Source organism: Phoxinus phoxinus (genome assembly GCF_949152265.1).
Source record: "Phoxinus phoxinus genome assembly, chromosome: 10".
NCBI lineage: Eukaryota > Metazoa > Chordata > Actinopteri > Cypriniformes > Leuciscidae > Phoxinus > Phoxinus phoxinus.
The window spans coordinates 14,897,648-14,923,304 of record NC_136885.1 but is presented as its reverse complement, the minus strand read 5'-3'; the positions used below and the strand labels follow the sequence as shown (position 1 = coordinate 14,923,304).

The 25,657-nt window shown below is 37.8% G+C and overlaps 2 protein-coding genes across 10 annotated transcripts in view; one reads left to right on the top strand and one right to left on the bottom strand.

Annotated features, from left to right (window-relative positions):
• The first annotated feature begins 7,195 nt into the window (after nt 1-7,195).
• On the top strand, nt 7,196-21,118 carry sp8b (sp8 transcription factor b). Of its 9 annotated transcripts, none has more exons than XM_079626604.1 (5): nt 7,196-7,257; nt 8,145-8,212; nt 9,944-10,098; nt 15,660-15,754; nt 18,212-21,118. In XM_079626604.1, exon 5 carries the CDS (start codon nt 18,245-18,247, stop codon nt 19,556-19,558), a length of 1,314 nt encoding a protein of 437 aa, XP_079482730.1. In that variant the 5' UTR covers nt 7,196-7,257; nt 8,145-8,212; nt 9,944-10,098; nt 15,660-15,754; nt 18,212-18,244; the 3' UTR covers nt 19,559-21,118. The 9 variants fall into 9 exon arrangements, with proteins under 9 accessions (XP_079482730.1, XP_079482729.1, XP_079482731.1 ...); XM_079626603.1 differs by having other exon boundaries at nt 8,145-8,270; XM_079626605.1 differs by lacking the exon at nt 8,145-8,212 and having other exon boundaries at nt 9,957-10,098.
• A 722-nt stretch (nt 21,119-21,840) lies between these two features.
• Nucleotides 21,841-25,657, bottom strand: part of abcb5 (ATP-binding cassette, sub-family B (MDR/TAP), member 5) — a 19,969-nt gene continuing 16,152 nt past the window's right edge. Inside the window, exons 25-30 of the mRNA XM_079624613.1 lie at nt 25,195-25,335; nt 24,948-25,104; nt 24,656-24,853; nt 24,344-24,550; nt 23,351-23,497; nt 21,841-22,986 (exon numbers count right to left, since the gene is read on the bottom strand). Coding sequence (XP_079480739.1) covers nt 22,786-22,986; nt 23,351-23,497; nt 24,344-24,550; nt 24,656-24,853; nt 24,948-25,104; nt 25,195-25,335 — 1,051 coding nt within the window. The 3' untranslated portion in view covers nt 21,841-22,785. The remainder of the gene's footprint in view (nt 22,987-23,350; nt 23,498-24,343; nt 24,551-24,655; nt 24,854-24,947; nt 25,105-25,194; nt 25,336-25,657) is intronic.

Sequence of the window (25,657 nt, the reverse complement as noted above, 5' to 3'; positions counted from 1 at the left end):
TTTGGCTAATGAGCCATGAAACACATTTGCTACTGTTGACCTAGTAATTTTAAGTAATATGGCTATTAAAAGCCATTATGTGTCAGTCAGCTGGAACAGAGTGGGGTTGAACTGTTCTCAGAGGGGTTTGAAGTGCACTGGTAAATCAGATCGACTGAAGCAGCCTTGCTGTTCGCACTGTGTGATAACCTGACTGAAGGTGTGCGGGCTGACCAGGGCTGGAAGTTTGTATCCACATGCCACGCATTAGGCGAGAAAGTTACCCTCTAATATCACTATACCCAATAGTTTGCAGGAAAAGACAGCGTAAAATATTGTACAACATTCTTCTCCCGATTCTCCTTCATAAATGCGAATTCCCTCGAGAACCATCAGACATTCCAAGAACTAATTCCCTTCCATGCATTAACCTCGACCACACACACACACACACATCCATAGACGCACTAATATCCTCCCAGACCTCATTAATACAGTGTTGTGGATGACTGCTCTACAGGGCCTGACTTAGAATCACAGTGGAAGGCAAGAAAATCAGATTAAACAATTAGTGTCAATTAGCCCCGGCCAAATCATTCCACAAACAATTGGTCTCTAGTGCCCCGCTTAATTACGAGCGACTCTCAGCGCCTTATCAAGAGCCTCGTCTGGCCCGTGATTCATGTCCGACTCTCCACTGTCCCGCAGGCACCATCAATTATCCTCCTGTAAACAAATCCTTGATAATAAATGACATGCCTTGCCGAGCTCTATTAGCATAGCCTTATTTATGCCTGCTCGCTAGTCCCACTGCAAAACTGCAAGTGATCACGAGGCCCTCCTGATTAGAGAGGGCCGGACACTGGGGGAAACTGGGAAACGATGAGGATGTTAATAGAAACACCAGACATCCCGGGCAGAAATTATGTAGTGCACGTGTGTGTCATTGTTTTGTTTTTTTCTGTTCACCTATCAAAGTGATAAAGTTGTTCACAATATTAAAGATAAAAAAATAATTGTATGCTGCGTTTAATTTTTATGCCCTTCCCTCGCTAACTTCCTTCCGTCTCGTTCACTCGGATGTATGCCATTGCTTACGTTGTATGAGTGCCCACTACTGGCAGAACACTTGAAATGTGTTTAAATGGAACCCTAAGCACTTGATCACTTGGAATCCACAGGGGAGAGAATTTATTATTTTCAGTATTTTTCCTTATAAATTTATTTTACGCACCATACTATAGGCCTGTATGTATGCTTGAGCTGTTACATAAATAAAAATGACAAGAATACAAACTAACTGTGTAAAAAAACAGTCAGCTCAAGGTAGCCTAAATACAAGTATTATGCAGTTAATGTCAAATTAACTCCAATATCATACACTAGAGTAGTGTGGGGGTAAATTAAGCGTGATCTGCTGTGATGTCACAATCATGTTGCATTATGGTTTATGGATTTGCCTGAAGTGTGCATATTGATTAGACTCTGTCCTTTGGACAAAATCGAGGGGTCAAGAGTGTCTGTCCAAATAAACTACCCTTGCCCTCTTGACGAAGTTGAATGCCCTTCAAAAGGGCGGCTGGGATTCACTCAAGGGAAAGTGCTTAGGGAAGTTTGCGAGTGTGTCAAGTGGAGTTAAACAGCCTATACAGGTGGATGATTTTTGAAAGGATGATTTTTATTAAAATGATTAATATTTTTTTTTTAAATAAATTCCATATTGATTTTTTTTCCCATGTCTTCATCATTTATAGATAATGTCTTATGTGTAGCCTAGATGATTTCATAAAAAAAATGTTTTAACAAAACACTAGACTATTATTATGCTAGTACAAAAATCTAATTAATATTCTTGTCTTATCCTGATTCACTGGGGTAAGCCTACAATAATGATTTATATTTTGAGCTGTCGGGTCGGATTTCGTGGTAAAATGTATTTTGGATTTCGTGATTTGTTCTTGTGTGTTTACGCCATGTCTTTAAAGGAGTAGTTCACTTTCAAAAGAAAATTAGCCCATGATTTATTCACCCTCAAGCCATCATAGGTGTATATGACTTTCTTCTTTCAGACGGATCTGAGTTTTAAATAAATATCCTGGCTCTTCCAAGTTTTATAATGGCAGTGGATTGCAACCAACAGATTGAAGCTCAAAATTGTGCATTCATCCATCCATCGTAAACGAACTCCAAACAGCTTCGGGGTTTTAATAAAGGCCTTCTGAAGCAAAACGATGAGTTTGTGTAAGAAAAATATTCATATTACACTTTACAAGGTAAAATTCTAGCTTCCGGTCAAACGGCCATACGCAGTCTACCTACACCTAATGAACAACTTACGAAAATGATGACGTCAGAGGTAGCGTAGTGCGTCATGGCGTAGCGTAAATATCAGCAGTATGTCGCATTACTCGCATAAGTGGAATCCGTATGTTCGTTTGGCCGGAAGCTAGTTATTTTACTATATAAAGATTTAAATTTGAATATTTATCTCACACAAACTCATCGTTTTGCTTCAGAAGGCCTTTATTAACACCCTGGAGCCGTTTGGAGTTCGTTTACGATGGATGGATGCACGTTTTTGAGCTTCAATCTGTTGGTTGCAATCCACCACCATTATAAAACTTGGAAGAGCCAAGACATTTATTAATATAACTCTCAATTGTATTCGTCTGAAAGAAGAAATTCATATCGTACTCAGCCATCATGAAGGACATCTTAATTCTCGAATTGCAGTGAGGAGCAAGGAAACTTCCTGAGGAGTCATGAGCGAGAATACACAGGTGTATCATTCCTTTGCATCCTAAGGGGGTGGAGTTAAGATGCGAGGAAAGGAAACGAGGATGAACAAATAAGAAATGAAAAGAACCCCATATATTCGGTTTGTGAAATATTTGGTTCTAGTGGGTGGTGCATGCATGAATATTTATGAGTTTCCCATGATGTATGCGTGTCTTTGAGACAACGAAAATATTGGTAGGCCTACACCCTCCTAAAATCGCAAATTCATGGATTATTTCAAAAAGGTTTCATTAAAGTAACACGAAGTAAGATTTTTTACCTTAAAATAATGTTTCCGAAATCGTTTCAATGGTTCATCAAGTCGTAACAGGGTGAAAGGCACTTATGCCTCCGCTTTGCGGTCCTTTATCTGCTATAACCACACTATGTAAGATTGCCAGATCGGGTCGGTTTCTGTAGTTCTAATGAGACATAAGAAAACTACAAATTTGACTTACTTTACGTCCAGCGTTACAATAGTCATTATTTTGTTTTTCTTCGATTCTGATGTCGCAATAAATCATACTTTCATAAAATCATGCATCATACTCTACCTTGTCTGTGGACATGGTTCATTCCAAAGCCGGTGCTGGATAAACAGTGAGCGTGTGTGCGACAGTATAGGCTGCGGTAGGCTAAATTATTTTACGACAGCGGTAATGGACAATTCCGCTTCCAACCTGTGGGCGACCGCAGAGTTAAAGGGATAGTTCACTTTGAAATTAAATTTTGGTATGTTTTAGCTTACCTCAAGGGCATCCAAGATGTAGGTGTCTTTTTTTCCGCAGTAGTTTCAATTTTGATATTTTTAGGTCAAACCGTTGTTGTCTGACAGTCATATCATGCAGGTCTATGGTAGGGGTGTGCGATATTACGATTTTTGATCGTGGACGATTAAAATGTCTCCACGATCTGCTTCTGAAGAAATATCGTAGGATCGTCCATTTTATCAGTTTGCATTTCTGGCGCCTCCGTCTCAACATACTGTACAGCGCGACGTATATCCACATAAAATGCAGAGGAACGGGACACTGTAGTTCATAAAAATGTATTATTTGCATGTGCTTTAAAGCCTTGCCGGTTAAACATGTCATTCGCTGCTGATGCGCTGTTCTAACGGGCGCTTTTCTGAGTGCAAACACCCGACGCGCGCATGCACTAAAAGTCTGTCTAACAGCGCCTGTTACTGGACTAAGTTATCTTTCGAGTCTTATTGCGCTAATACTGTCAAATACACACAAGGTTTACATAAACAAAGTTGGTTATGTCTAAAGTGAAAGAACAATAGAAAAAATGAAGAAAAAATCTGCTTGTCAAATGCGTGTAGACTCGTTGCGCGCAGATCTTAAAGAGACAGTAGCCCTAATAGTAAACATGCTGCCGCTTGTCCTTAAAGGGACAGTTACCCAAAAATAAAAATTCTGTCATTATTTACTCACTCTCTAATGTTGTTCCAAACCTGTATTAATTTGTTACTTGTGCTGAACACAAAAGAAGATATTTTGAGGAGTGTGGCTAACCGGGCGGTTGCTGGTCCCCATTGACTATACCATAGTATAGGAAAAAACTATTATGGAAGACTTTGGGGTACATCAACTGTTTGGTTACCCACATTCTTCCAAATAACTTTTATTTTCAACAGAAGAGGGAGACTTATTCGGGTTTAAAGCGGCTTGAGAGAATTAAAATTTTTGGGAGAACTATCCCTGTTAATAAAACAACAAAATACAAAGAGCATCTCACTCACTCTTGACTGAGAACTTTAATAGTAGCTTTAATAAGAATCAATGTAAAATTTATACAGTGAAGTCGATGTTGTGTTTTATTTTCATATTTGTTAATTTAATTACTTTCTTCAATGCTGATAAATAAACCTACAGCTGAAAAAATAAAACACTGTTTATTTAATTTGTATATTAAGTTGTGTATGTGTATCTTTGTTCTTAATTTTTAATAACAAAGACAATGACAAATATTTTTTATCTTCGCCACTTTGGCCTAAATGTCTGCCATTCTTTTTTATTTTATATTTTGTTACCTAAGGCTTTGTTTTTAAAATAGGGACATTAGTTTGGCTGTGATGCTCAGTCAATTGCAAAATAGTAAAACCAACATGAAAAGGAATCGTGATAAAATCGTGAATCGTGATTTTCCTGGAAAAAATCGTGATATGATATTTTTGCCATATTGCCCACCCCTAGTCTATGGTCATTGTCTCAAAGAGCATGCACAGAGTCCAAATTAAAACAATTCCCCATCGTCCAAATTAAACAATTCCCCATCGTAAGTACACATTGATGGCCTAAGACACGAAACGAGCGGTTTGTGTGAGAAAACGAACAGTATTTATATCGTTTTTACCTCTTGTAACTTAACACAGCCACGTCCAAATGATCTGAGGGCGCGAGCGCATCCTGGTGTGTGACGTGTGCGCAGACTGGTGCATAGATGTATACACTAGATGTCGCCTTGGCTACGGCAGTTCATTGCAACATTATCAAGCTGCAGACTCGGAGCCTGCTGCATCTACAGTCCCCGCACCCAGAGTCCCGCATTCTCAGTCCCCTCGTTTTTCGAGACAGCGCCTCCTGCTGTTCGGAAGATCGTATAACACCCTTATCCAAATGCCATTGAAAACATTGGAATGCAAGATTACGGTCTCTTTTAATTTAAAGTTATCCAAATAAATATTTGCGTTCCCTGCTTGATGCATGTACCAAAAAAAAAAAAAAAATCATTGTGTTCTCAAACTAACTAATTACCCAGTATTTATTTTTTGAGCGTGGGTGTAATTGAAAGGAAATTGCTGATGTAACAGATACAAATACAGATTTAACTATCATCTGAAAAATATGATGTGATATTATATTGCTACAATGTTTTAGTTTGTTTTTGTACAATGTTTCAAATTCCATTTTTTCTTTCAGTTCAACATATAATGGTCTAATTAACATTATACCATGCTAACATTACAAAACCTGTTTTTTGGTATTTTGCATGTGAAGCAAAACTCAAATAATAGACAAAACACCAATAATAAACAATTCTGTACTTTATTGAACGATCACCTTAATCACTGTCATCTTGCTGTAAACAGGACAAAGCAAAAAAAAAAGGAAAAAAGAATTGTGTTAGTGACTTTATTTGTGTCTTCAATTGCATTCAAAAAACCTCCATTTATAAATCTGGCTTTCTTAAAATTGTGGACTGGCAATACAAGCAATGGTAATGTTGCTGGGTTCGGCAGGGGCGACCGCATCGATGTACGGTGTACCCTGGAATACAACAGCATACAATTGCACTGTCACACACAGTCTTATGATCTTTCAAAAAGCAAAAAAAAAAGATGTTTGCTAATGTTACCTTCATGTTGCACTGCTCTGTTGAAGTGTCCCTTAACATGTTTCTGAACTTTGGACAACTTTGTCGGATTGAAATATATCGGGGCACAGAATGGGCAGTGAAAATCACTGCAGCATTTAATACATTTCTGTATTTCTGGAAGTGAATTCCCCGTTTGAATTGTTATATCCATCTTCAAAAAAAAAGAGAGAGTCAAACTCAAATTAAAAATGTAAGACCCCCCCACAGAGCCCATACAGTCAAATTTCAGTAAATACAAATTAAAACAAGGAACCCTAAAAAAAAGACCAAATGACACATTCTAACTCACATGTTAATACCATAGACTGGTTAATACATAGTGAAGGCATAGCAAATTTGATTATTAGGCAACTGTAACCTATGAGTTGTGAATGGCTGGCAACAACTTCATATCACAGTAAAATTAATATTGATCCATTTGAATACTTTACGTTTTATAAGAACTAATTTAAGTAGTCTACATAAATTATATAAAGTAAAATAACTACTCCGGCATTAATTAATTCAATAGGCTAGTTTTAGGAGAAAAGTTCCGATAATTAAAAAAAGGTAAATCTGATTAAATAATTAATGATGACATTCTTTGATATTAACACATATAATGTATTTAATTGGTCAACTTTAATGTCAACTAATTTTTTACAATGGCTTGTCTACAATAAGTCCATGGTTAAAGGCTAACGTTAGGGAAAAAGGCGAAAAAACATGTTAACGGCTCAAATTTTGTTACAAACTATCATTACAAATATTAAATAGACTGTTCATATATTGGTGTATCGATGAGCTATAAAGTAGTTTGATTAAAAAAAGAAATCATTGAATAAAATTGACGATACTCACGTTTCGGTTCTTCACGTGTTTATGTGTTTATCCGATCCAATTTGATAGGTGGCGCTGTCTCGAAAAACGAGGGGACTGAGAATGCGGGACTCTGGGTGCGGGGACTGTAGATGCGGCAGGCTCCGAGTCTGCAGCTTCATACTACTCGTTCATTGGAACGAATGTCTTTAATGCGACCTCTAGTGTATATATACCTATGCACCAGTCAGCGTACACGTCACACAGAAGGAAGCGCCCGCGCCCTCAGATCACATGGACCTGGCTGTGTTACAAGAGGTAAAAACAATATACCGGTCGTTTTATCACACAAACCGCTCGTTTTGTGTCTTAGGAGATCAATGTGTACTTACGATGGGGAATTGTTTTAATTTGGACTCTGTGCATGCTCTTTGAGACAATGACCGTAGACCTGCATGATATGACTGTCAGACAACAACGGTTTGACCTAAAAATATCAAAATTGAAACTACTGCGGAAAAAAAGACACCTACATCTTGGATGCCCTTGAGGTAAGCTAAAACATACCAAAATTTAATTTCAAAGTTAACTATAGGCTATCCCTTTAAGGTTGGTGTTGCTTTAACTGCAACAGTTCACATTTTCTAAACAGTTTGTGTATTATGTGTAGCTACTATATGTGATTAACACTGAAACTGTATTATCATTTCGAAATAATGAATTAAACAAGTTGCGATTTGAGGAGCGAGTGCACTATTTTTTCTGTTCCATTCGTTTGCGCGTTGTCTCAAAGACACGCCCACGGAAAACTCATGAATATCATGTATGCACCACCCACTGGAACCAAATATCGCACGAACCGAATATATTGTAACCAGAGCCGTTAAATGTTTTTCAACGGCTCTGATTGTAACACAGACTCTGGCGGGAATTCGTCGGAACAACAACATCGGCTAGGCTTATAGCTACAGTAAATAGTTTTGCGTAGGATTTGAACTAGTCAGATAGCTAGCATTTAACATGTTAACGCCAACCCTAGTGTAGGCTACCTCTGGAATCACCCATTGTCAAAACAAAGAAACCTCTAACTGCGCAGTGAACTTCAAAGTGAAAGTGACAAGCCTGCCTGTGCCAAAAACAAATTCAAACCATAGGTAGACAAGACATGATCCTTACTTGCTCTGATGACGTTTTTTCTTCAATAGGCTTTGTTGAAAATTACTCTCAGAGGCTTGATACAGCGTCACAGACCCGCTCTGACTGGTGATCACAGGTGAAGATTCATCCGCGCAGTACCGAAGCACAACCGACGTAAAAGAGCTACTACGCAAGTAACATGCAATTTAATTTTAAAGACAGATGGCGATAGAGAGGTCAAGGTTAATGTTACATTACATCACAACACATGCTAGATTACCAAAGAGACAATTCTGTAGCCTACAAAGAATTCTCTTGTTTTCATAATATTTTTTATTGTGCATTATTTTCAATCAAGTTGTATTGATTAACATTAAAATGTTAGCCATTTTGCAAAAATAAAAAAGTTGGAAATGTCATTTCCACCAGATAAATCTATTGGCTTTCTGAAAAATAAAAAATAGCAGAATTCTCCTGCGATGTATTCTATAGCTACACCGTTTGACGTTGCAATTGCAAGACACATGAGTGAGAATCTGAAATGTGGTTTTATGAGAGTTTCTTTTTGAAAAGTGCACTGGGCCATAGTGCCCACAGAAACAACCATATGTGAAGGTTACCCTTCCAAATCACTTCTCACCCATCATGCACTTACTTGCTTTTACAAACACCAAACGAGGGGAGGAGGAGCATATAGCAATTACCGTTATTTAATTTCAGCTTGGTACAATGCTGCATATCATTCCTCATAAAAATAAGCTCCGCCAACACCCAAACCTACACTGATTCTTTGATGTACCATGACAAAAAGCACACACAATCTCACACCCCCACACACATAAATACACGTGTTGCAGGGGGAGACAGCAGGCGTGATGACATGTTAAATTACCCTAGTGATGTATGGTTTAATGAACCCCCTTGTGTTGATCATGCTTCACATTAATCAGCCGGCTCCAGCAGATTCCCTTATTTTCTCAATGCTCCCCTGATAAACTGCAATTTCATTTAACCTTGGACAGCAACTTTAATAGCTTCCACAGGACAACTGTCAATACTTGCCTGGGTATACAGTGATTAAATTGCATGGCGAGAAGACTGTCCTGACTTCCTTTATCAAGCCCCTCCCTCATCTCTCCATTCCTCAATTCTCTCATTTTTACTTCTTCCTCAACAAGATTTTTTACTGAAGGAGGGAAATGCACATTGGTTTTTGAATGCAGAGTTGGACAATTTAATCAAAATGATAATGATATCATGGCCATTCACTGAGTAGTTTTGGCATTTTAATAATATGGCAATCATAGTGTGTTTGGTCTTTGAGGATTTGATCTGCTACGCATGCTGTTGCTGCTGCCGAGCAAGTATGGACTTGCTATTGCCGTTAGATACACAGGCACACTTCTGTGAGCATATATGCTGCATGAATAGACATATTATATAAATCCCGTGGCAGATCTAGGCAGGTGGAGCTGGGGAGGTGGAGGGTTCCTGAGAACTTTGATAGTGTTAAGACTGGCCTACAGCGAACACTTACACATATATATCGCAGATCTCATTTAGCCTAAGCCACCCCTTAAAAAAAAAAAAAAAGTGCGCACCCCAGCTTGCACTTAAGTGCTGGGATGAGTCGAGCAAAGTGAAAATTGGACCCAGTTAAAAATCTAATAAAGAGCTAAGCATATGAATGGTCATTAGCTTATATGTATCTATGTTCTAATGCACACAATCATACTAAATACACAATTTATCATATCAGTTGCATCTTTATTTCCCCTAAAGTGTCTCAGACTTGCAGAACATGGTCGTGTGTCTACTGCCAAAAGTAATTTCACACATATGATTCATCTTTAGGGCTTTTGTTCAGCTTTCTTTTTCAGATGAAGCAGTGCTGAGAACATCATCCAGGTCATTCAAAAGCCGTAGAGAGCCCAAATTTGAGTCCTTGGCATCAGACGGCACGAGGAGATTTGAACCGGCAATATTCCTGAGGTCTCATGGCATCTTTCTCCGGGTTTTCTGGTAAGTGCCTAGAGAAAAATATAAATAAATAAAAAATACTTAATTTGAGACAAAAGTGTTTGACAGACATTTGGTAGATCATAAAAAGGGAGCAGAAGCAAACTATAACTCATGTTTTTTAGGGCTATTTAGTACAATGCTTGTAGGATGTTTTTTCTTCGGGTACAGGAACATTATTTGTTGCAATGACATGCCGCCAGCTATCTCTAGAGTCTAGCTCTGCAGGTGCCTGCTGACCTCAGCACAGTTACAGCGCCTTTCTGTCTGTGACATCTAAATTCTCTTCGTGTCAACTGAGCACAAATTATAAGCCAAGAGACATCAGCTGACTGATTAAAAACAAGTGTCAGGCTATGGAAGGACAAAGGAATGTCTGTGAATAAAAAAAAAATCAATAAACCTCCCTCCCCAAGTGAGCAGTGTATGAAGAAGACCATACTTTGGAGGGCATCAACTATAACATCAACAAATATAATAAGCATAAATGTAATAATTGAGATGATCAGTCAGTGATTGCATACGTTTGTTTAATCGCAATTATTAAACGGCTGAATGTGGCATTAATCTGTTGTACCAAGTACAACATGTTCCTGGATCAGAATTTTGTTGATCCTGGAACAACATTATAATCAACCAATCAGATTTGACGGGACACGTTTACAGTTTATGTAAAGTTTAGGCTTACAACCAGGGTTAGGTGCTTCTACATCAGTGTTATTCACTTGTCATAAGTTATGGGTTAGGTTTAGGGGTACGGATAAGGTTATTTTTCAGATAGGAATGTTGTTCCAGGATCAGAAAAATATGTCGACGCAGGAACATGTCTTGACAAAATCACGGCGAAATAGGCGTGTTGATTGGAGCCCAAAGAACACTGAATGTAACATTATCAAATCTGAAACAATTTTATATGTGAAAATAAATTGAATACCTTTTAAAAAAAAAAAAAAGCTAATCAATATATCAAAATATATATTAAATAATCATACTAATACACTGTAAAAAACAGTTTAAGTACGTGATTTAAGTACACTAAACTTGGATGTTTAAGTAATTTCAACTTAAATTACAAAATTAAGACTTAAAAAATGAGTTTAATCTTGTATAACTTATAAAAAAAAGTTGAAAATTGCTTAACTTATTTTGATGAGTTAAAGCACTGTAAAAAAACGTTGTCAACTTATTAAACATTTTTTTTTTTTTTACAGTGTACTAATAGTTTGCTGTCAATGCAGATTTTTGATCACGGATCCTTTTATTTGGAAAAGAAAAGAAAATATTGTGAAATATTATGATTGTTTAAATTGTGTTTTCTATTTTAATCTATTTTCAAATTTTATTCTTGTGAAGACAAAGCTGAATTTTCAGCATCATTACACCAGTGTTCAGTGTCACATGATCATTCAGAAATCATTCTAATATGCTCTTTTGGTGCCTTATCAAAAGAAATTAGCATTTAAATGACGTTAAAGTACATTTATTAACTTACCATACACATACATTATGTAAATTATTGTACATAATATCAAGTAGGTAATGAAACTGACTTTTTTGTGTGTTTTCAAATGTTCTCTAAACAGAACCTGAAATCTGGATCATATCATTATCTAATAAGTCTAAAAAGTCCATGACACACTTCACAAAGTTAATAGAAGCAAACCAATGACAATAATGCAGGGCCCCTCCAGAAGTGAGTTTGCTAAGTTAAATGTTTTGTCACAATGGCAAAAGAAAAAAGAAGTTGCTATTGTGTCACCGCAACATAATGAGGTAGGCAAATACTTGTCTCTCCGCCCTGTCTCTCCCCTGTCCCTTCCCTCCCTTTCTGTAGTGGTGACAGGCACACGCTCTGGTCTCCATTATGGCTGTGGATGGACAGAATGGGCAGTTGTGGATAATTACTGAAACTGTAGGAGTCAGGGCTGACTCTCAGCACTTTACTTGTGCCACTGGCTCTATGGCTGTCCCTCACACTGACAAACTTACACACACACACTGGAGTAATGTAGGGGACAGAAAAATGAGCTAACATCTATCTATCTATCTGTCTGTATTTAAAATTTGATGAATACAATTCTTGACTTAAAATGAACTCATTTTAATTTATGTTACTGATTTATTAGGTTGACATATTTAGTGAATATTTCATTCATATTCATGCATACTTTTTTTCAGAACATGCTCACATTAGCAGCTCAGTTAACTGTTTGCAAACCATGACTCAAAGGCATTTTTCCTTTTTGTCCACATGCTTTTAATCTTTAGAATAAAGACTATTACCTAATTAACTAGACTAAACTACAACTTAAAGGATGAGAAAGCCTTTTAAAAAGAAGCAACACCAGTCTACTCAACACACACACACACACACACACACACAAACTGCGACCCATCCCTCCCAGCCAAAGGGGCTTCCATCCAGGCTGACAATAACCCAGTGGCAGCTGGTCGATCGATACCCGACAAAAGCTCTGAGGTTGGGGCAGTCAAAAGATTGTTAACTAGCCATTTCATCTCACAGACATTTAGATGATTGTTCGTGCTTCACTGCACTCCTTCAGCGAGGGCTGCTGCCACACCTGTGCAGGGGCCTTTACAAAGCCCGCTTACCCACTCCTGATGACCTCACTGGACAGCAAATAGCCCGACCAACCCTCTCACACAAAAGCATTGCTCCTGAGAATGCATCACACTTAACCGCGTTTTCATGCATGGCTGAAGGAACACAAGTGATAGATACTGTATTAGCATTACCATATTGTCAATAGACTAGTACCTATTTTTGAAGAAGAAAACCCCACTTATGTTAAAGCAATGGAAATGTGTTCTGTGACATTTGTTTAGTTATTTATTTGATTGTTTGTTTGTTTATTAAAAACTCATTTATTATAAATGTATAATTTCTATCTATCTATCTATCTATCATTAAATCTATCTATCTTTATATCATTCTATCTCTGTTTATTTATTTATTTATTCATTCATTTTATTCTATCTATCTATCTGTCTATATATCTGTCTGTCTGTCTGTCTATCAATCTTTCATCTGTCTGTCTATTTATTATTGTATCTATTATTTATTTTTTGTTTTTATTTATTATTATTATTATCATCCATATTTTATGACATCTGTCAAGTTGTATTGTCTGTGGGATATATATATATATATATATATATATATATATATATATATATATATATTTATTTATATATATATTTATATATATATATATATATACAAACAAAGTGACATGAATTTCTCGTATCTACAATATAGTCACAAAGTTATATTCATGTCACTTTGTTTGTCTCCTTATTTCTCATGCAACTTTAACAATGCAACTTCTGGTCCAAATCATATGCCCCATGCAACCCCCAAATTAAAGTTTTTGATCAAAAAACGTTTACGATCATAGCAAAAGCTGACCTGTTGTCATATCTAAAACCTAAGAAAGTGTACATCTGTAATTTATTAAGTGCATTGGCTCCTGTACACTGTGTTACATTAGCATGTGATTTGTTGGTTAATTAGAGGGCTTATGATAATGATAATGACCACATAGCCCATGATGCCATGTTTCCAGGTGTTTAGCTTTGGTGATTAGCCGCTGGATGCCTCCTCCCCCATCTAGTGTCCACACAACACTGATTAAATCAAGATGAATGAGTTATTGGACACGGGACACATAGAAGCGATGTACGCTGATGTATGTCATATGACAAATACCACCTTATCTGGTTAGTGTGAATTCATTAATTACCCAAATGCAGCTTATTTTCGTTGCCAACTGGGTGTTTTAAATACACAAGAGCCTAGAATAACGTCATAAAATGACATTATGAATGCATTTTTGGGGGGAGTAGTCTGTGTGCACACTTGTCCTGATCATATGTCAGCGTTTACACTCCTGTGATCATGTCTATGGTTGTGTGATCCAGCAAAAAGTCAGCACATGGTCTGTGGCCCTGCTCTAGTAGTTCAATAGGGTTGTGGGACGTGGGCCGAGGGTTGGGGCTGGGATGTGGATGTGGACTAGCGCTCTCTGAGGTTCATCCAGGCAGAGCCAGGCTTCCTGCTCCTCCTTTGTCACACCATTTGGGCTCTTGTGTCTCGGGCTTCACTGCTCTAGCCTCACTTGGCAGCCCTGCACACACAGGGACATCTGGTCTCTCTGTCCCACCTCCTGCTGAAAAGAAAGAGTCCGGCCATGGCCCCACATTTATGATATTTTACAAAGGCATTACACTGAACTATAGAAACAATTCATAATGCTTAAAATAATTTGTAAAGCATATATATATATATATATATATATGTATATATGTATATATATATATATATATAAAATGTATGTATGCATATATATATCCTACACACACACACACACACTGATTCTTAGTAAATAAACTCTTTAGCAAAACTATAGGCCCACTTGTTTAGTCTTATTTAACAAGAAAATCTGAATTCCGATAAATAGATTAGATGGATAGATAGATAGATAGATAGATAGATAGATAGATAGATAGATAGATAGATAGATAGATAGATAGATAGATAGATAGATCATAAATAAATAAATATGCATAAAAAAATTTTTTAAACAATATATAATTGTCTTTCATGAAAGTTTTTTTTTTTTTTTTTTTTTTTTTTTTTGACGCTTTCAACGTTGTCCTAAATCTTTATTACTAGTTTCGAATTCCGGCAATTAGTCTACTGATGTTCGGCAGGACTCGGACAGGTAGACCACTGGATTATCAGTTTTCCTGGATAATCATAAGATTAAAGAGGAAAGTGCTCCCACCATCTCCGGGACACAGCCGCTGACTTCCCCCCTTTTCTTTTCGCAAAATTATTGAGAGCACGCAATATTAAACCCATTTGTTCGTGCGCACTGGGCCAGAATAACGCGATGATTAGGGCCACGAATGGGACAGGTTTCTTCAGCTTGATTTCATGACGGTAATGTAGCCCATGCATGGGAGAAGAAAGGCAGAGATGGGGACATCTGTTCAATGCAGGCCAAAGGGAACCTCAGTGGCCTATATGACATATTGGGAAAGAAAGAAGGATATTACATGCACGAACGTTTTGTTGTTGCTTTTTACTCCTGCAATATATAGCCTATATAGGCTATATACATAGACTATGTTTTGTTTTGTTCGTTGTTTTCTTTAGTTTGATGATTTACAGTATTACACCTCTGCTCTGCTATTATGTTATAGTAGCTACACGATGAATGAACTTATTTATTTTATATAGGCCGCTATTTATTTGCTCATTTTGCCCCTTTACGTCCTAACCTTTTATTAATTTAATTTTAATTTGAAAATTAGTTAAATTGTTAATAGTGTTTTTAATATAAAATAAATAAAACACACACACACGCTTGTTGCTGCGCTTCCATCGAATGCTCTGCAGATCACACAGCTCTCGCGCATCTCTCGCGCTGTCTTGTCAGAGGACATGAACACATGTTTTGATTATACCACCGGTGGCCGAGCGGCTCCTCCGTTATTCGTAATTAAACTCAATTCCCAAAGTAACATTTATCTTCCAGGGTCTGCGCGTTCCCTGTGCGCGAGCGCCACTACCTTCTGCTGTGCGAGAGGAGATGCGCGCGGGGTCAATCAATAAACCGAGGACACAGACACGGTATGTGCATCATGCATCTGTTGCAATCAAACAATGCTGCAGTTTATGGGACATTTCTTTGTGTGTGTGTGTGTGTGTTTGTGTGTGTGTGTGTGACATTTGTATTTTGGTTGCGCATGCACGTTATGGATGTTTACTGCCGTGAAGTTTTACTACATTTAGCATATTTGTCTGATGCTTTATGTGAAAATGTTTTAGTGTGAGATGGAGATTCCATAGTTGGACATGTTAAGGGGCTTTCTTATTTTTAAACCTTCTGAAGAAGAAAAAAGTCTATAAAATCAAGTTAAATGTTGTTGTAGCCTATATAATGTTCTGGAAAACTGAAGCAACAGTTGTAGGCTACCTTTAATTTTTTTTATCTCAATTTTATTAATCCTATAATTACCTTTACAAACTTTACGGATTGTGTTTCAGAAACACGACTGAAATTTAAAATCGGCGCAAATGATTCCCTTTTAATCCCTTTAATTTTTTCATATTTTATTATCTCCATTTTGAGTTCAACAGCTTCTTGTTCTTTGAATTAGAAAGGGTAAGAGGAAACAACAGAGCTGTTGTGCAAATCGAAGAAACAGAGAAATGAATCTGATCAGCCATCTATCACTTCTCGCAATAAAAGAGGCGACACGGCGGAGGCAGATGATTTGATGAATAATCTTCGGTCGTTTTAATTAACTTTTTTTGCTGTCCTATAATGACCAAGTTGGTCAACGGAGCCGGTCAATAAGAATGTTAATATCAAACAAATAAAACTTCTCATGATTAAAAACCTCCTGCTTTATTAAATTTGAAATTCAAATGAAATTTATGCCTCCGGTCCAGGGCGCATGTAAATAGAGTAGCCAGGGCTGCATCATTATCCTGAGAGCATTTCTGCATTCATCGTCCTGGTATCAATAGCTCGCCACTGTATTGCTGTTGAGAGTTAACAGAACACAAAAGCCATATTCCAGCTTGTAAAGACGCTTACATACATTATGTGCATTTTTTTTTTTTTTTTTTTACTGACCAACATGAGTTAACAAGTTCACAGTTACCAAATAAATGCCCGAATTCGAGCGTAATAAAAACAACAATATATTTCGGAAAACACACCAGTCCTGAAAAAGCCTTGTTTGTTACTTATTGTGTGTGTTTTATGGAGAGCGGGAGAGAGAGGGTTGGCATGTTATAATTCTATGAAGTTGTGAGAATTTGTTGGCCTATTTCTTTAACTTGCAATGCATATACATTTTAAATGTAGGCTAACTTTGGTTAAAAATGTTATTCAACTTTTGTTTATTAAATGAAAGTTTTATTAAAAGTGGTAATTTTCCAAACAAAATCAGGTGGTCAAACATTTGAAGATCAGTTAAAATGATAACCTGTTCGTTTTGGTGCATCATTTCTAAAAAATAGTTTGAGAACACTGTAAAAAATGTTTTAAGTACAATCAACTTTGATGTTTGTCATTTTAACTTAAATTGCATTAAACTGAGTTGAATGTATAACTTATAAAACAAGTTGAAAATTGCTTAACTTATTTTGATGAGCTAAAGCAATGCAAAAACAGTTGTAACAACTTATTTGATCATATCATTTTTTTACAGTGAATCTACAAAACAACATGTAAGACAATGACAACGACTTGTTTGAGAGTGATATGACAGTTGCTCTTTTACCATTATCAAATTGTAGCAGACATTACACAATAATAATAATAATTCAACACAGATCAGGGGCAGTAAACGTATTAACCTCTTTACAAAAGAATAGAAAAGTTTCCCCCAAAACTTCCAGTCCTTCTCATTTAACTTCAGTTTTATTATGAGGGGGGTGTTGGAAGGGGTGGAGATCTTGTCTGAAGTGCTCTATCGATGACCTCACGCTAGAATGTGGCCGCGTGAAGGTACGGCTCTTCCTGATTGGTCGCCCGTGTCACAGCGGCACTTCAAAGCCGTGAGAGGAGCTACAATTGTGCTGGAATGGGCGGACCGCATCATTGTATTGCACACCTCTAAAAAAACAGTGCTCTGATTCATAAATATAAAAAGATCCTCTGAGGAGGGCACTTTTGTGATGGCAACTTCACTTCTAGGGGTGAGTCTAAGGAGTTTCGTGCTGGTTTAATTAGTTTCCTTTATTGTCCTGCCGTGGGGATTAAAATTTCTTGGGTCAGCCGGGGAGAGAGTCACTTGATTATGTTTTAAGCGAGAGAAACGAGCAGGAGTTCCATTTCTCAACTACGACATTGTATGTATAACATTCATTGGTATTTATATGCTGTGTTTCGCTTTTGTTTTATGCTTGCGACTGGTTGTATTTCAGTAGCTAGACATTTATTTCCTACCACCATTCAGGTATGCTAAGGTTGTTGGATATATAAGAAAGCAAGTCAAAACTGTTCTGTTCTCCTAATGCACTTAGTTCCTAAATATACCATCTTTGCTTACCTTCTAATTCATTTTGTTCCAGGAGGAGCCGAGATTGGGGTCGACTCCTTTAGCCATGTTGGCTGCGACGTGTAACAAAATCGGGAGCCCGAGCCCTTCTCCTTCCTCTATTTCGGATAACTCCTCTTCGTTCGGAAAAGGATTCCACCCGTGGAAACGAGCGGCGGCCAGCAGCTGTAGTTTAGGATCCAGTTTATCCTCTTTCGCTCGGAATGGTGGTGGTTTAAGCGACTCTTTTGGCACGAACTCTTCCACGGGATCCAGTGCCTTTTCCTTAACTTCTGGTACTTCACCCAACTCCCACTTCGGAAACGACTACTCCGTTTTCCAGGCGTCTGTTTCCAACAACTCTCAAGAGCCCAGCCACCAGCCCATGTTTATTTCCAAGGTGCACACGTCCGTGGACAGTTTGCAAAGCATTTACCCGAGAATGAGCGTGGCGCATCCCTACGAGTCGTGGTTCAAATCCTCGCACCCTGGCATACCCACGGGGGATGTGGGCACCACGGGCGCATCCGCGTGGTGGGACGTGGGAGCCGGCTGGATTGACGTGCAGAACCCGAACGGGGCCGCGCTCCAGACGTCCCTTCACTCCGGTGGGCTGCAGACTTCTTTACACTCTCCTCTGGGCGGATACAACTCAGACTACTCGAGTTTAAGCCACTCTGCCTTTAGTACCAGTGCGTCCCCGCATCTCCTGACCACCGGTCAGCACCTCATGGACGGATTCAAACCCGTGCTCTCCTCGTACCCGGACACCAGTCCCTCTCCCCTGGGTGGAGCGGGAGGCTCAATGTTGACAGGGGGTCCGACGGCCTCGCTGGCGGGATCTCCGCGGTCCTCAGCGCGGCGCTACTCGGGCAGAGCGACGTGCGACTGCCCGAACTGTCAAGAGGCGGAACGGCTGGGTCCAGCTGGCGCGAGCCTCCGCAGAAAGGGGTTACACAGCTGTCACATTCCCGGTTGTGGGAAAGTGTACGGCAAAACGTCGCACCTCAAGGCTCATTTGAGGTGGCACACCGGAGAAAGGCCGTTTGTGTGTAACTGGTTGTTCTGTGGGAAGAGGTTCACGCGCTCCGACGAGCTCCAGCGACATTTACGCACGCACACCGGAGAGAAGCGCTTCGCTTGTCCCGTGTGTAACAAGAGGTTCATGCGGAGCGACCACCTCAGTAAACATGTCAAAACGCACAGTGCCGGAGGCTCGTCAGGGTCGGGGTCTGGGGCGAGTGGAGGGAAACGAGGGAGTGACACCGACAGCGAGCACAGTGTGCCCGGTAGCCCCTCGTGCCACTCACCTGACCTGTTGCAACCGTCAGAGTCTGTCCCGACCACGGGCATGAACGGCCGAGCGAACTCCATCGATTAATCCCATTCGAAATGCACGTGACACAATTTCCCGAATGGACTAAACTTATTTGACGGTTCACAAAAGGTTGTGCTGTTCGGTCGGTAACACTTTATAAAAACTTCCAACAATTCAAGTTGTTAACGAACGTGATAAAACGGTGAACAGATCGATAGATAATGCACATTCAATTATCAATATCATGTATGAAACAATATAAACCAAAGTTTCATTCCTTTTTAGCTAGTTGAATGTACATTAACTAATTTTATGTTAAGCTTAATAGCTTCTATTTGTTAAGGTTAACAGTAAAAGTTATTATAAAGTGTCACCTGGTGAGAAATAACCGTGTGGCCATTTCACTTGGATGTTGTAAAGTGATTTAATTTACGATTAAAATGTAATTCACAATGAAGTAAGCCTGTTTTGGTCTGCACAGATACTACGCGACATGAATTTGGTAAAATTGTGAATATTAAAAAGGACATAATCTGATTTGTGCATTCTGATGAGGGTTTTGTCGAATAGTCTTATTTTAGCCTACTTACTGTTGTTATGAAACAGAAAGAAAAAAAATAAGTATTTTACCCATCAGTGAAGTGGCCTGTCATTGCTAACTTTTCTTTTTCTCAAAACCAAACTGTGGCACTTTATTCATGAACACTACTAAAATCCAATTTCGTAAGGATAAATTGCCGTAGTGTTGAATAGACTTCGTTTTGTCATTTACAAATTCATTTTTTTAATATTCGGGGGGGAAAATAGTCTATATATCGCACATTGGTCTTTGTCGAAACTACAGACTACAAATCCTAAGTTGTATGAATTGTACTTATTTCCTGTTGCTGCAAAAAACTGTACATATTGAAAATAAAAAAAAGAATAGACTAGAAGGTTATTCCACACTGATGTAAAAGTTGGGTATGTGTTTGTTCAAGACGCACATTTTGAATAGTATTTTTTAGTTGCATATATATTGACTAGTAAATATCCAAAACTGTATACGGGAGTGTTTTTTGTGAAGAAAAACGTCATATTTATCCACGAGTTGGACTTGATTTTTTTTTTTTTGGGAGGTCTGTCTTAGACGCACTTTTGAAATGATTTGTAAGATTTTCAATTCAGAATTCAGTGTTTATTCACGTTTTCTAATTTATGTAAGCATGCACATGTACGGTGAGCGTTTATTTCACATCATTTATTTGAGAAATTGGCTTTTTAATTTAAGCCACTCAATAAAGTCAACATGGATTCAGCCACAGTGAACGATTTGCCGTTGATATTATTACTGCAATGTCCAACTTCTATAAATTAATCTGTGATCAAGTGCAGGACCTGTTACGCCATTCCATTCATGAAAAAATAAATAAAAATGTGTTAAAATGTTAAAAACTGCAGTTGTTGTGAAACCCACCAAATGAAGCAACTTTAGTAAATTGGCGTTTAGGCTGTTTGCTCTCGATAGCACATATTTTAAGTGTAACTTACACATTCCTTCCTAAGAATATATAGCCTACAATAAACGTAAACATGTGTTTCTGATATAATTTAATCTTAAAGTCTGTGGCATGTAAAATTATACGCTTATTAGATTATAAGAAAATTGAGTAGGCTAAACCCGTTGCCTTAAAATTAATTGAATACATTTAATAGTTATGTGAACTTGACAATTCTCACAGTTGCCTACTTCATTTTTTTTTTATTACGCATGTAGTTTATTTACTAGGCTAAATAGTTTTAAGGCAACGGGTTTCCTCAATTTTTTAAAGTTAAGTCAACTGATCACTTTTTACAGTGTAGGCTACACTCTAAAAAATGCAGGGTTGTTTTAACCCAATTTTGGGTCAAATATGGACAAACCCAGCCATTGGGTTACATTTGTATAATGCATTTTTAATCCAACGTTTGGGTTTGTCCATATTTAACCCAAAATTGGGTTAAAACAACCCAGTATTTTTTAGAGTGTAGGTTGTTTTATTAGCTAGTTCACGGGGGATAGGCTATAGGCTACTAGCCTACTTACAAAGTTTTTTTTCCAATAAATATACGACATAACAGAAATTATTGCGTCATATAGCCATTCATTGTGTTTTTCCGAGTGTCTTTCGAAAATAAACTATTATCATCGCATAATTCTATGAACAAATGAAAATGTAGGCTACAAAGACAAATTTAGGACAAAAAAATGCACAAAAAGTAAAAACAGGCTGACCCAGACAAGAGTTTACATTAAACAAGATAGTTTTACTTTAAATAAATAATTTCATTAAAATAATTCAGAGGAAGGAACGACAGCAGATAATTATTGATAATTCCGTTTATTAAAAAAATCGAATAAATCATCTTAACAATAAACAGTAGGCTACATATCAGACACAATACAAGAATAAAGTAGCCGTTTCGGTCCGAGAGACAATAAAGTTAGCCGGTGTGGGGGAAAAAGGTCCAACATGTTGGAGGCTCAAACCACGAGCACGAGCGCCCCCACGCGCTGATGAGGTCACAAACAAAACACTTGTGCAATGCGCACAAAAAAACAATATTCACATTCAAAGGGTTTATGCCTAATGTACAAACTCATACAACCTGCAAAACATTAGGTAAAAGTGTTGCAATTGCCTGTTGGGGAAAAAGTGTCAAGGGAGTTTTACTGTGCATTTATGTAGGCTACAATAAATTAACACTACTTTTAACATTTACAATACAAATAACAAACAATAGTTGTGAATAAAAATTGAGAAAAATAAATCTATAGATATACAACATATTTTTCGTTTTATATAAGAATAGTATCTTTTCAATGAGCTGTAACAAAGTAACAAAAAGCAGGAAACAAAGAACCCAGATTTGTTGTTTCGTTTCTCCTATTAATGTCTGGCCACATGCCAGAGTGTAAATATTTAAATGCTGTTTTTCAAATAATATTGTGCAGGTATTGATAGGAAGCTGAATGAACTCACGCAACATCCTAAAACACACTCTAAAAAATGCTGGGTTGTTTCAACCCAATTTTGTGTCAAATATGGACAAAACCAAACGTTGGGTTAAAAATGTAATTTAAAAATTTAACCCAACGGCTGGGTTTGTCCATATTTGACCCAAAATTGGGTGGAAACAACCCAGCATTTTTAAGCATTTGTGACATAAACTGTCACTTAAATTGAAATTAACTGCACCATTTAATTTATTTATCTGTGCCTTTCATATTAGAATATACAAACACTAGATTAAATCAAAGGGAGTTGAAGTTAGTGAGCAGATACTTGTGCGTTCACCAGAGCATGATAGGCCCCTTGTTTGGTCATGAGTTGGGCATGTGTTCCCTGCTCAATCACACTGCCATTCTGAACCACCACGATGATGTCAGCGTTCTGAATCGTGGTCAAGCGGTGGGCAATGACGATACATGTGCGGCCAAGCCGAGCGTCATCAAGAGCCTTCTGCACAACCTGTATAGCAGGAAAGAAAGAAGAGGTGGTCCACATAAATATACTACGAAGAGCACATTATAGTAAATGCATATTTAAAGCAGCACTTTATAAACGAAATCTCTTGACTTGATTCATAGGTTTGATCTTCTTTTGTTTCCTTTTCTAAATGTGATAAGACAATACAAAGCAGGTGTGTAGTGTACATCTGATTTTCAAGGCATTCCCTAAAAGCAACAGTCACAAGTTCAAACTAGCAAAAGTGCCACCTGCTGGTTGAAGACAGAAGTTCATATTCAGAAGTTTTGACCGAATCAAATCAACTTGATGATGTGAAGACATACTCTTAAATATTTTTGCGACTGCCTTTAGGTGTGTTACAAACCTTCTCGCTCTCTGTGTCGAGGGCTGAGGTGGCCTCGTCCAGCAGCAGAACTTTGGGCTTGCGGACCAGAGCTCGGGCAATGGCTATCCTTTGCTTCTGTCCTCCAGACAGCTGAGCGCCTTTATCTCCAACTCGAGTGTTGTATTTCTGAAGGGATATTACATATGTGTATAGATGATCAAAACACAGTTTTTATTGATGGCTTTCAGCATAATATAATATAATATAATATAATAGTAACACTTTACAATAAGGTCCCAATATTTAACTTTAGTTAAGGCATTCACTAAAATTAAATATCATTGCTTTAACTAAAATTAACTAACACACATTGTTATAGAATTTATTAATCTTTGTTAATGTTAGTTAATAAAAACACAACTGCTCATTGTTAGTTCATGTATGTTTATGTCCATTAAACAATATCAACAAATGCAACCTTTGATTTTTAATAATGTATTATTAAATGTTGAAATATTGAAAATAAATAATTGCTTTAGAAGTATTTTTCATTGTAAAGTGTTACCAATATAAACTGCCGTTCATTTTTTTTTAAACGAAATTAATACTTTTGTTCAGAAAGAATGCGTTCAATTCATCAAAAGTGACAGTAAAGACATTTATAAATGTTCTAATAATAATATTATAAATAAATTATCTTCTTTTGAACATTATATTCACCTAACAATCGTGAAATAAAAAAGGTCCATACAAATATTAAGCAGAACAACTGTTTTCAACATTGAGAAATAATGAGAAATGTTTCTTGAGAAGTAAATCATCATACTTGAATGATTTATGAAGGATCATGTGACACTGAACACACACACACACACACACACACACACACACACACACACACACACACACACACACACACACACACACACACACACACACACACACACACACACACACACACACACACACACACACACACACACACACACACACACACACACACACACACATTAATGAAGACATTATGCATACCTCTGGAAGGCCAAGGATAAAATTATGTATGTTGGCCTTCTTCGCAGCTTCCTCGATCTCCTCCTGGGGGACGTCACGGCTGTTGTCTCCATACTGAATGTTCTCAGCAATGGTGCAGTCGAACAGGATGGGCTCCTGAGACACCAGCCCCATCTGATTGCGCAGCCATGCAAGGTTCACACTTTTGGTGTCGATACCATCTACAAACTGTGCAATAAGCAAAAAAATATACAAAATCTGTCATTATTGATCACATAAGCCAAAATAACGGTTTAGACCTCTAGGCACACATAAAGCACCCGGTGAACTCACCACTTGGCCTGCCGCAGGGTCGTAGAAACGTTCTAGAAGCTGAATGGTGGTGCTCTTCCCACAGCCACTGCTGCCCACCAGGGCCAGAGTCTGTCCCTGAAACACTGATACATTCAGGCCCTGTAGGACTTTCACATTCTGACGGGTGGGATAGGAGAATTGCACCTCTCGGAATTCAACCTGTCCTGAAAATTTGGCCTGAAAAAAGGACAAAGAATTTTATTATTTTTATTTATTTATTTAATTTAATTTCTTCTGAGAGCTCTACAAACTCAAAAATGTTCACACTTACTGGTCGGTCTCCAGACTCATCGTAGATATCAATGGCTGGTTTCTTCTCTAGCAGAAGTAAGATCCGCCCAGCTGCTGCTTTGGCTTTGGCAAAGTCAGGAGCGAATGATGAGGACTGGCCAATGTTCATTGCAGCAAAGACAATCACAGAAAATACCCTGGGGAGGAGGAACCAACTCATCAACACGATATAGAGTGGGTATGAGATAAAAAAACATCGATAAATCCTTCATACAAACTGTACTTACAGGAAAACGTTTTCATATTCTGTGTAGCAGCGTGCAATAAGCCAGGATCCAAAGCGGAAGATCGCAGCATTGACCAGGTAAGGGATGGCTTGTGCGAGGGCAAATGTGACTCCGTAGATGGGTGCTTTACACAAGCTAGAGCTGAAATATCACATATTACTTTTTGTAAATGAATCAGATTTGATGTTAACTGAGCGTGTGTTAAGGCAGGGATTTTCAAAGTTTTGTCATCACATTAAATTAGCCATTTGTAATTTTAGAGATTTTAAAAAAATGTGACCCACAAATATAATAAAGATACTCTTGTGAGCAGTATTATTTTTGTATTATGTATATACAATTATTGTATTTTCAGCTTAAATTTAAATTTTTTCAGTTTTCCATTTTTCGTATTTATACTGAAAATATATATATATATATATGTGTGTGAGAGTGTATTTATATATTTTCATGTAAGACTAAT

Excerpts from the sequence above, each read along its gene's own strand:
- sp8b (XM_079626599.1), top strand. The coding sequence starts at position 17,816 with ATGGCAACTTCACTTCTAGGG. Across the intron at positions 17,837-18,211 it reads TGGCAACTTCACTTCTAGGG|GAGGAGCCGAGATTGGGGTC; the intron begins GTGAGTCTAAGG and ends ATTTTGTTCCAG.